Here is a 12,901-nt window from a genome sequence, read left to right as displayed (position 1 = left end):
CAGTGTCACCTCTTTTATAGTGAGCATACTGCATAGGGGAGCACACAGTGTCACCTCTAATAGCGAGCATAGTGAAGCACACAGTCACCTCTAATAGCGAGCATAGTGAAGCACACAGTCACCTCTTATAGCGAGCATACTGCATAGGGCAGCACCCATCGTCCTTTTATAGCGAGCATACTGCGTAGGGGAGCACCCAACGTGCCCTCTTAAATTGAGCACAGAAATTAATTTGGCATTAGCAAGAGGCGGTCTGCTTTCCCATTGACTTTGGGGGCACTGATTCGTATTTATCAGATCCAAAAATATGGCGTCTTACAATTTAGAGTCCCATGGGGAAAAAGTAAATGAACCATCCCATGAAAGGAAGAAAATTGAATCTAGTGGTAACTTTGTCAGTTAGACCCCTTAACGAGTCCTTACCTCTAAGGGTATGTTTCCACGGTCAGTATTGGCAGCGCTTTGGATGCAGCTCCGTCCAAAGCGCTGCCGGCTTTTGTACATGTGGTGATTCCGCATGTGTTCATTGAACCATGTGGAATCACCGCATCCTATACATTGGACGGTGAGTCTTCGCAAGATAACTTGACATGCTGCAGTCTAGAAAGACGTGCCACATGTCTGTCTCCGCAGGGAATTCGCGGGTGTCCCTGCACGCATAGTGCAGATGGGATTTCATAAAATCCCATCCACTATGCTTTAACATTTGGACACTGCGGCTGTACGCAGCATCCAATCCAAACTGCAGTGTTTACTGACTGTGGAAATATACCGTAAGTGGCAGCACTAGTTAAATGGTTCTCTTCCTTATGGACGACAGCTCATTTAATGTACCGGTTTTATCATGGAATATTGCCTAAAAGACTATAATTTTTAGAAGGCTTATAACTACAACCAGTGCCCCCCTGAGCTGTATTAAGGGCATATCTTGAAGTCTACCAGTGCACTGCTCAGTACTGATGAGGGGCAAGTTTGAGTGAAGGGTGACCACATACCTCGGACCCTTACTTTGGGCTTCTGGTGCAGAAGGTTGAGGTAGATTTCTTGAGGGCTTATTTCTTTGGAGACTGTATTGTTGTGCACTTGGTTTGGAATACTGCACTTTTTTGTACTTGGTTGATGAAAGTCAAGTACTCTGTTTTGGCTAACTTCTGAAGTCCTGTTAATGGACTTATTAAAGCACCTGAAATCCGATTATATGCTACCTACCCTTAAATAATGAACACTAGAGAAAAAAATGTTTGTCTTCAGAAGGAAAGATAATTTGTGTGGAAAAAAAGCATCGCTTTAGGATGGTTTCACATGGTCCATGATCAGTCATTTCGCTGATCAAAATATCCAGGCCAACGACCGAATCTCCTGACCTGAGTTAGTTATCTCACAGGCATTAATGAGTTTGTTAACTCAGGTCAGGAGACCTGGTGCATGAACAGGGTATTGTGATCCGAGCACTGAGCGTGAACACTGTGTGAAACTGACATTGCTAGACTGATATCTAGGAACGACTTACATTTAAGATTTTCAGGTTCATGTTCTGTATTCTGAATGTTTTCCTTTTTTTCCCTTCAGGAAATTCTACTATATAACCTTGTTGAGAGATCCCGTCTCAAGGTACCTTAGTGAGTGGAGACATGTTCAACGGGGAGCCACCTGGAAGACCTCACTTCACATGTGTGATGGAAGGACACCAACGCCAGAGGAGCTGCCATCCTGCTATGAAGGGACAGACTGGTCAGGGTGCACTTTGCAGGAGTTTATGGAATGTCCCTACAATTTGGCCAACAATCGGCAGGTGAGAATGTTGGCAGACCTCAGTCTGGTAGGCTGCTATAATATGTCCTTTACTCCCGAAAAGAAGCGAGCTCAGCTTCTTCTGGAAAGCGCCAAAAAGAACCTGAAGGACATGGCTTTTTTTGGTCTTACGGAGTTCCAGAGAAAAACTCAGTATCTCTTTGAGAGAACTTTTAATTTGAAGTTTATCAGGCCGTTCATGCAATACAACAACACTCGAGCTGGTGGGGTTGACTTGGACAATGGCACTATCCAAAGGATCGAGGAGCTTAACGATCTTGACATGCAATTGTACGACTATGCAAAGGACCTCTTCCAACAGCGATATCAATTCAAGAGGCAGATAGAGCGAATGGAGCAACGAAAGAAAAATCGGGAAGAAAGACTTCTCCAGCGATCCAACGAGGCCTTTGCCAAGGAGGAGGCAGAGGATCAAGTTCGCTGGCCTACAGAAGACTACATGAGCCATATAATTGAGAAGTGGTAGCTGGGCATGGACTTTTATACTACTGGAGAAACTGGTTTCACATTTGTCATTCTGTATTGTATAAAATACCGAACATTATAAATGAGAACACTTTTTATTTAATGTTTGTAGCACACAGCTGAAAGCTTTGGTAACCGTTCCTCCGTATGAAGGAGCGCGTCTCTTAATGTAGTGAGAATGTGACCGCACAATGTCAACAATGCTATACGTTTTATTCACACTAGGGAGGCATTTCAGTATTAACGGTTATTTTATTTTATTTTTTTCCTTCTCAAATTCTCAAGGACAACTAATGAACTAATAACAGTGGTATGTTTAATAGCATAAAACACATTCTTGCTTTTTATAACCCACATGTTGGCCAAAGACAGCAATTTAGCAGCGAGGAAATTTCATTGTAAGTGACTTTCCGTACAGAAGGTTTCCGAAGACCCAAGTACAGTTGTAGAACATGGGTGACCGGATTTTAGAAAACGAATACAGGTTAACGGTCAAATCACCGCTCCTTAAAACGGCCACAAAAAGGTCTTCAATGGTCAGTTCCCCACATCCCAGATCGTATCTATGCAAAATAGTGTGATGGAAGTCTACCCAATCTCACCTGTACGCCAACCTCACTCTGCTAGGGCATGTGCACATTTTGCGCATTTGCTGATTTTTCTACAGGAAAAACGCTGCGTAAAATCGGCACTTTTTTATGCTTTTTTTTTGCACTCCATTTGGGTTAAAAATGCTGAAAGAATTGACACAATAAAGATATGAAAGAAGGCAAATCTACAAGTGAAAAACAGGCATCATGAGACTTCAGAAATCTGTCACTTTGCTGGTACCGTAAAATATGGTGTTTTTCCCGTTGAATAAATATGCTGCACAAAGCAGCGTCTAAACAAGCTCTTACGATAGTCAATAGTATTTTTTTTTAAAGGCTGCCTTCTAAGTTAAAAATGTAGTCCTACCTGCGGCAGCATGCTGTGGGACGGGAGGCCCTGAACGAATTTACATAAAGGTTTGTGGGAACGTGTTCAGTATATCTTGCAGTTTATTAAATGAGTTGTCCAGGTCTTCAGTGAGTCAGTTAATGTGACTGCAGACTTGAATCTTCACAGTGCATGCATTGCACGCTGTCAGGATTCTCCGGTGCCAGCGGGAAAAGCAAGTCTGCAATTTGCATATATGTGATCACATGCCGACTAGACTTGCTTGGCCTCTCTCAATTAGTTTGCGTTGTGAGACTTCACATGTCTAGTTTGAATGTGTAAAATCGTATACTTGTGGTCATGTGACTGCCCGCTCTCCACTGGAGAATCCGGACAGTGTGCAATGTTCGCGCTGTGAGGATTCAAGTTCGCAGACTTTCATCCCAAACCTGAACATCCCCTTTCAGTTGAATTCATGTGTTTTTTGTGTTTAGGAGTCCAGTGGGTGGTTCTACTCATGACTGACAGCTGTCTTCATACACGGCCATCTGTCATTGATTAGTTCCACCCACTGGACTCCTAAGCCCTGTATGAAGTGGTTTAAATGATGACGTTACTATTAAACTGCATTATTTTAAATGATATAATTTACAGTTGTATTTTTGTGTTTGTTTTTTTTTTAAACCAAATCTTAAACCAATCCTATCCAGAGCAGACGCTTTGCCTAATGGTTTCCACCGATGTAAAGGCCATTCTTGTTAGCAGGAACTATATAATCCATGCGGAATCTCCAGATGTTTTAAAAGTTCCAAGATTATCAAAATGTTCCATTTTTGCATCCAAGAGGGAAGAGTTATGCCGTACAATGAGAAGTCGGGATCTCATGGACCTGTGTCTATAAAGAGGCCTCATTCTATTGCATACATGTACAAAATGAACACGAGGCAAACATGACCTAGAACCAAAAATTTGTCCAAAGAAAGATAAATTTAGAGATTAGAGTAAAATGTTTAGATGAAGCTTATTTCTGACTTTATATTCCCAAGACTGGATACCCAGCAACCTCCATTGTTTTTAGGAATAGTCATCTTTGTTGTCTGAATTTATGGATATGGAAAAAAAGCATAGTTTAATCTATTCAGGTTCTACTAGAAAAATAAAATGTTCAGTAGACAAAAGAAAGGTATGCCCTACACTGGTGCGGTGTCCAGTTTTGCACTTCGTGGCAGCCAGACCAGGGCAGTGTTCACTCCAGTGTTGGAAATCACACGTCTGGCATCCTAATCTCCTCTGCCTGGCATCCTAATCTCCTCTGCGTGGCATGCTGGGCTCCTTTGTTTATCATCTTGTGCTCCTCTGCCTGGCATCCTAATCTCCTCTGCCTGACATGCTGGGCTCTTACTTAGCTCCTCTGCCTCACATCCTGGGTTCCTCTGCCTTGGCTCCTCTGCCTCACATCCTGGGTTCCTCTGCCTGGCTCCTCTGCCTCACATCCTGGGTTCCTCTGCCTTGGCTCCTCTGCCTCACATCCTGGGTTCTTCTGCCTGGCTCCTCTGCCTCACATCCTGGGTTCCTCTGCCTGGCTCCTCTGCCTCACATCCTGGGTTCCTCTGCCTTGGCGCCTCTGCCTCACATCCTGGGTTCCTCTGCCTTGGCTCCTCTGCCTCACATCCTGGGTTCCTCTGCCTTGGCGCCTCTGCCTCACAACCTGGGTTCCTCTGCCTTGGCTCCTCTGCCTCACATCCTGGGTTCCTCTGCCTTGGCTCCTCTGCCTCACATCCTGGGTTCCTCTGCCTTGGCTCCTCTGCCTCACATCCTGGGTTCCTCTGCCTTGGCTCCTCTGCCTCACATCCTGGGTTCCTCTGCCTTGGCGCCTCTGCCTCACATCCTGGGTTCCTCTGCCTGGTTCCTCTGTCTTGCATCCTGGGTTCCTCTGCCTTGGCTCCTCTGCCTGGCATTCTGGGCTCCTCTGCCTTGGTGCCTCTGCCTCGCATCCTGGCCTCCTCTGCATGGGTTTTTCTGCCTTTGCTCCTCTGCCCGGCATCCTGGGCTCCTCTGCCATTCCCTAGTCCCCTGCCGTGTTAATATTTCACGGGGGCTTTGTAAGTGGGAAAAGGTGCCCATGATGCCGGACCAGGATAGTGCAAATGCATTTTAGTTTGCACACGTTTCCACTAGAATATATAAACTGGGTCATAGGATTATTTTTTTTATAGGGACTATATGGACAGATCTACCATGATCCTTTACCTGTGCCTGAGTGGCGATCACGTTTTCAGACCCCATTACACAAAAGTCTGCCAAATCTGAAATCGGTGGGCGGTCTGTATATGGGGGGCCTCCTGACTCCTCCCCCGACGTCCGCTCCTTTTTTTTTCTGGGAGATGACTGACAGGCGATCTTGTAGAGCAGGGGTCCCCAACTCCAGTCCTCAAGGCCCACCAACAGGTCATGTTTTCAGGATTTCCTTTGCATTGCACAGGTGATGCAATTATTACCTGGGCAAGACTAAGGAAATCCTGAAAACATGACCTGTTGGTGGGCCTTGAGGACTGGAGTTGGGGACCCCTGTTGTAGAGAACACAGGAGCGCTCACCCAAGCCAAGTGTATGGAGGAGTCGGGGGGATCGTGTGGCCGACACCTATCTAATGTGTGGGAGGGGTCGGAGAATTCGGGTCTAAGCTTATCATTTACCATAGCAAGTAATCCTCCTGATATCGGCTCCAGTCAGTCTGAGACATTAATTCTGGTGGATTATCTGAGAAGACCATAGGCCTGGGCTCCACTCCCGGGGTGGGGGGTATGCCAAAAAAACGTGCTCAATAAAATGTATAGGGGATTGTCCAATATTTACTTCCACTACAGCTGAATTATACTCGTGGTATCTTCTGCACAGTTCTCTTGAACCCACCTCACCCAGGATATCGCCCCAAAGAAATTCCATGGGGGTGAGGTCTAATGACTGTTCACCAGGCTTAGTCTGCTCATCAAATCTGGATAGATACTGTACATGTAATATCTGTGTTGCAGCCAATGCTTTGGCCGTGGTGCAGACCCCGCTCCTTATTAAACATATCACTGTTCTTGGCGTGTGAAGACGAAGCGGAGTGTCCTGACGTAGGACACAGCCCCACCTAGTGGTGTAAGTGGGAACTGCCAATGAAGCACTTAATGTTCATGAGACGTGTAATTGTGTGTATGGCATATTTCAGCTGTGAGCGTCTAGAATCACAAAATTGAAGATGAACTTCTGCTAACGTAGACTTTTTTTTTTTTCTAATGAGAGCAATGGCATTTGTTTTAATTCTGTTCTCCTCCTAAACAATGTGAGAGGGTCGCTCATTGTAATAAATTATCATTTCTATTGATGAGCATGTCTGAAAATGGTCGTCTGTTTAATTTCCCACAGCACCACATACCCCAAATGCTTCCCAATGTCTTTTCTTTTTTTTCCAGAAGGTTCTACTTAGAATTCATTTGTCAGGGTTGGGGTTATGTTTAACCCCTAAGGCCGGCGTCACACACAGCGTAAAACAATACGGTCCGTATATTACGGCCGTAATACGCTGAAAAGTCCCGAAAAAAGTGGTCCGTAGCTCCTCCGTAGGCAGGGTGTGTCAGCGTTTTTTGCGCATGGCATCCTCCGTATGTAATCCGTATGGCATCCGTACTGCGTGGTTTTCTCGCAGGCTAGCAAAACCAACATACCGCTATAGAAGTGATCCATGTGTCCCAAAAAGAAAAGAAAATATATATATACTGTCTATATATATATATATATATATATATATATATATATATATATATATATATATAATGTGTCAGTAGACACATATATTAGAGAGAAAAGCCGGTAATTCAGTGCGGTGTACAGTAAAATCACACTGACAGCTTACAGTAGAATAGGTAGAATAAATGTGTACACATAGAATAGGTATATATATATATATATATATGTCAGTGAGACACATATATGTATATATATTAATATTTATTCCAGCGCTAGACAGCTTGAAAGCCGGTAATTCAATTACCGGCTTTTTCCTTCTCCTTCCTAAAACCCGACATGATTTGAGACATGGTTTACATACAGTAAACCATGTCTTCTCTCCATTTTTTTTTGCAGATTCCACACTACTAATGTCAGTAGTGTGTATCTGCAAAATTTGGCCGTTCTAGCTCTTAAAATAAAGGGTTAAATGGCGGAAAAAATTGGCGTGGGCTCCCGCGCAATTTTCTCCGCCAGAGTAGTTAAGCCAGTGACTGAGGGCAGATATTAATAGCCTGGAGAGGGTCCACGGTTATTGGCCCCCCCCTGGCTAAAAATATCTGCCCCCAGCCACCCCAGAAAAGGCACATCTGGAAGATGCGCCTATTCTGGCACTTGGCCACTCTCTTCCCATTCCCGTGTAGCGGTGGGATATGGGGTAATGAAGGGTTAATGCCACCTTGCTATTGTAAGGTGACATTAAGCCAAATTAATAATGGAGAGGCGTCAATTATGACACCTATCCATTATTAATCCAATACTAGTAAAGGGTTAAATAAAACACAAACACATTTTTTAAAATTATTTTAATGAAATAAAAACAATGGTTGTTACAGTATTTTATTCAACGCCCAATCCAGTCACTGAAGACCCTCGTTCTGTGAGTAAAAAAACATAATAAACCAACAATATACTTACCCTCCGCAGATCTGTAACGTCCAACGATGTAAATCCTTCTGAAGGGGTTAAAACATTTTGCAGCAAGGAGCTGTGCTAATGCAATGCTACTCCTCGCTGCAAAACCCCAGGGAATGAGGCTAAAAATAGATCAATGATCTATATTTAGCTTAATTTGCGGTGAGGCGCCCTCTGCTGGCTGTTCATAGATCGTGGGAAATTACCTAGAAAGCCAGGGAGCTTTGACGCCTCTCCATTATTAATTAGGCTTAATGTCACCTTACAATAGCAAGGTGGCATTAACCCTTCATTACCCCATATCCCACCGCTACACGGGAATGGGAAGAGAGTGGCCAAGTGCCAGAATAGGCGCATCTTCCAGATGTGCCTTTTCTGGGGTGGCTGGGGGCAGATATTTTTAGCCAGGGGGGGGGGGGCAATAACCATGGACCCTCTCCAGGCTATTAATATCTGCCCTCAGTCACTGGCTTTACTACTCTGGCGGAGAAAATTGCGCGGGAGCCCACGCCAATTTTTTCCGCCATTTAACCCTTTATTTTAAGAGCTAGAACGGCCAAATTTTGCAGATACACACTACTGACATTAGTAGTGTGGAATCTGCAAAAAAAATGGAGAGAAGACATGGTTTACTGTATGTAAACCATGTCTCAAATCATGTCGGGTTTTAGGAAGGAGAAGGAAAAAGCCGGTAATTGAATTACCGGCTTTCAAGCTGTCTAGCGCTGGAATAAATATTAATATATATACATATATGTGTCTCACTGACATATATATATATATATATATATATCCTATGTGTACACATTTATTCTACCTATTCTACTGGAAGCTGTCAGTGTGATTTTACTGTACACCGCACTGAATTACCGGCTTTTCTCTCTAACACCGCTGCGTATTTCTCGCAAGTCACACTGCTTGTCCGTGTGTAATCCGTATTTTTCACGCTTCCATAGACTTTCATTGGCGTATTTCTTGCGCAGTACGGTGACAAACGCAGCATGCTGCGATTTTGTACGGCCGTAGAAAGCCGTATAATACTGATCAGTAAAATACGGCAAATAGGAGCAGGGGCATAGAGAATAATTGTGCCGTATTTTTTGCGAGTTTTACGGACGTAGATTCTGCGCTCTTACGTCCGTAAAACTCGCATGTGTGACGGCGGCCTAACACAAAAGTTTATCATTCATAGAACTTGCAGAATTTGCAAATTGATTGACACAAATTTGTGGCAGAAATCCAGCAGGTAAGAATATACACTGAGGCGTCCACTTCTGCCGGCCATTGTTTCTGATGTTACACACCGCACATCCTAAAGCCAAGTTTTATACGTAATTCTGTTTATGTGCAAAGAGGTCACAGAGGTCTTGTATGTTAAATACTAGAATGCAGATTATGCCCGCTTATTCAGAAAGATGTGATCTTGCATGATATCTGGCAGTCGGTCTTTGCTATGTAATCTGACAGCAGCATGATGTAGGGGCAGAGACCCTGATTCCAGCGATGTATCACTTAGTTTACTGGGAGCAGCAGGTGTGACCAAATTAGTTTTCTCTGCTGCAGATCTAGCTGAGCACAGCCATCTAATGTGTATGATCAGCCTTAATGATCGCTGAAAACAGGGTCTCTGCCCCCACATCGTACTGCTGTCTGATTTACAGAGGAGGTTTTTTGCTAACAGATTCCCCTTTACGGGTTTCCAGGTTCACCCTACATTTTAGAACTGCCGAATCCCGACAGTGTGCAATGTGCGTGCCATCAACTGTTATATACTGTGACTTTATCTCTCCGCAAGACAGATATAGGCACATTTTTCCTCCAAGTTAAATGGGACTTTTACCAGCACTGTGGCTCAAAGGCTGGGGTGTATCCGAATAAGTGCGGGTGCGACGTGGTCTCTGCTGTACGGACGACTGGGGTATTGATTTATTACGCTTAGCATATTGTACAGTCTTACTGAGGGGCGGACACAGAATTCAGTAAGGCGGACATTACGTAATGAATTCGACCCATCTTATTAGTGCTGTGCCCCAAAAATGTTACTCTAGTCAGGGCCACCATTTATGAAGCCTTTGATGGGCGGGTATAGCTTGGCCCCATAACCGCTCCATCCTTTTGCCAGAAATGATCATGAAAACTCCCAAACTTTCCAGTGTTGTAGATCTGTTTCCTGGCATAAACCCATTGGTGAATAATCCCCCCCCCCCTCCCCCAGGGATGGTTCACACTTTGCATTTTTCATCAGAAAAACTGCAGCGTTTTGCAGAACCAGCAAAGTGCATGAGATTTTTTTTTTTTTCCTTCCTCTGGATCAATTTTTGCCTTCCTCTGGATCAACATGTTAGGGCATGTTAGGTCAGGCTGGTTTCACATTTGCGTTTTTTGGCGCTGCATTTTAGCGCAAAAAAAACATGCGTTTTTTTCCTATATTTAACGTTAAAAACGCATGCGTTTTTTTGTGTGCGTTTTGCCGCATTTGACTATGCATGTGTCGTTTCTCTGCTTGCGTTTTGTTGCAGAAATGCAACATGTAGTAATTTCTAGAGGCGTTTTTTGCCGCAAAAAAACATACGTTTTTTTTGCCGCAAAAAAAGTATTGCTGCCGCAAAAAAAACGTATTGCTGTCTATGTAAACGCATGCGTTTTTAAGCACATGCGTTTGGTTGCGTTTTTAAACGCATGCGTTTCCATAGAAAAAAACAACTCTACACACTGATAAGCCACCCCCCACCATCAAGGTGATAAAGGGATCCTAACCCTAGCTATTTCTAGTGGGTTTTCTAGTTGATTTTGATGATTGGCAGCTGTCACACATTTCTCATCATGCGTTTCAAAAACGGAAACGCAGGAAAAAACGCATGTAAATGCTTCAAAACGCTGCGTTTTTTTACCGCATACGAAAAAACGCAGCGTTTGCACGTGTTTACATGCGTTTTTTCACCACCTCCGTTTACGTTTTTAACGCTGCGTTTTTAAACGCAAATGTGAAACTAGCCTTAGGCTTATGGGTTGAACTAGATGGACTTAGTTTTTAAGGAAGACTATGTTACTATGTTACATGCTGCTTATTTTTTCCTTTCAGATCTACAGCAGGTGAATTATTTCAGTGTTTTTTTGCAGCATTTTTCTACTCTTTCAAATGAATGTGGAAAACACAAGTAAAAACGTGTATTTTCCGCAGTTTTTCTCTCTAGATTTTTTTTTTTTGCTGCAAAAATCAAGCATGTGCACACTTGGTTTCGGCTGTGGTCACCAGGTGACAGCACCAGAGACTGCGCAGAAGTGACAGCTGTTTGCGTTGGAGCGCGTTGATCAGGGACGACGTCAATCCCAGGCTGTAATTTCATATCTGATTCCATTTGTCGCCTTCATCTAGAGCTGGAAGCAGGTGAGTCTTTACCTCTCTGACACTGGCATCTCCACTCCAGAGCTCCTCAGATGGACAGAAGCGATTTGGCCAGCCTCTGAACCACAGCCTCCTCTTGGGGTCATGGGGACATATGATGGAGAGACCATGTCTGATCCGCCCTTCTAGGTGTTGAAACCTGTTTATTAGATCTCCTTTGTCACATTTATGTAAAAGATGTTGATTAGTACCTGGTTTGCCGACTGTCCAGAAATTCAGACTTTCTCATTACCGAGATAAGAGATGACAGTTGGTGCTTATAAAGTTCTATGCAACCTGCAGCAGAATGGCTGTGTCTGCCTCTCGCTCCTCCCCACTCCATAGACCATTATGAGCAGCTGAAAGATCAATCCTGGAGGAGAAAGCAGATCTCTGATAACGTATATTACACAGTTGCTTATTTCCATGTGCACTATTGATTTATGGAATAAAGAGTAACCAACATTTTTTTTTTTTTAAGTTTTGAGTCCTGGAAAGCGCTGCCCCTGAACCACATGTCTGAATAAACTTAGATCCTCCACACCGGCGCACTATTATAGATAACTCTCCTATGACGGTTGTCCCAAAATTAACCTTTTCAGAAACCGTTCTGGAAAATTTGTGGTGTCTCTGGTCAAAAATGTACATGTCCTGGTGGGATAGGGGCAGGACTAAAGTGTCTATAAATATTTTTAGACTTGTGTTGGTAACTATTAACTTACCTGTCACTATTGTACATTTTCTTTAAGAAAAATGGTGGAATTTCCTTTTGAAGTTTCTCGGTAAACATGTATTTCTCGTGTTTGTTACAGTTGACCTGGCAACATGGACAATACTATGGGTTGGGCAGTAGATGTTCAACACGTGCATGAGCCCTCAGGGGCGATCACATATGTTGGTTACCTTACTTAGCCTTGTCACAGGTGCAGGAATTTGACTTTGCTCTTGCATATAGATCCCTTTCATCGCCCTCGCCGGTCACAGTTTATAGTGCGTTTTCACACCTGATGCGAGAAGGTGGATGGGGTCTAATGTACGTGCAAGGAGGAGAGCCAGACTTGGCGTGCTTTATCTGGGACGGATTTGTAACCATCGGTGCTGTCACCTGAGTTGCAGGGGGAAGAGTTTAGTTCCCCGGACTGACCCTTGTACCAGAATGCGGGGGAGTGGATAGGACAAATGGGCAGCAGTGCGCAAGAATGCGGGCACTTACAGCAGGAAGTTGCAGAGCGCAGAAGCTAAGTGTTAGGCTCCCTGCGCTGCAGTGTCAGGAACAATCAGACCCAAGCCATAGGGGCAGACAGGTGGCTGGCAGAGACTACCGGCGGGGACACATCAAAATACCGCTGTCCCTGCCTATTTCTGTGACATCGCTTAGCATAAGTGACTTTCCTCCACGACCGGGCCCTGATTTGCTGATTCCCAAGTGGGGAAACCAGGCCGCATGCAGAGTGTGGCTGTCTGATCTACCTGCTCCCAGACACTCGCGGGCAGTGCCGGCTGTGAACAAGGACTGCTCTTCTCCCGGGTTTTCTTCTTCTGAGCACATGGACTGCAACTGGACATCAGAGAACCACAGACGAAGCCGGAACCCCGGACTCATTCCTCAGCGGGATGACACTGGCTCCTTCAAGCG

General features: G+C 44.3%; 1 protein-coding gene across 1 annotated transcript in view; it reads left to right on the top strand.

Annotated features, from left to right (window-relative positions):
- The window catches only part of HS6ST1 (heparan sulfate 6-O-sulfotransferase 1), a 133,170-nt gene extending 126,603 nt beyond the window's left edge, over positions 1-6,567 (top strand). The window contains exon 2 of the mRNA XM_069727978.1: positions 1,570-6,567. Within this exon, the coding sequence (XP_069584079.1) occupies positions 1,570-2,278 (709 nt within the window). The 3' untranslated portion in view covers positions 2,279-6,567. The remainder of the gene's footprint in view (positions 1-1,569) is intronic.
- The last annotated feature ends 6,334 nt before the right edge of the window (positions 6,568-12,901 follow it).

This window comes from Ranitomeya imitator, chromosome 5 (genome assembly GCF_032444005.1).
Source record: "Ranitomeya imitator isolate aRanImi1 chromosome 5, aRanImi1.pri, whole genome shotgun sequence".
Lineage (NCBI taxonomy): Eukaryota > Metazoa > Chordata > Amphibia > Anura > Dendrobatidae > Ranitomeya > Ranitomeya imitator.
This window is presented reverse-complemented; position numbering and strand designations above follow the sequence as displayed.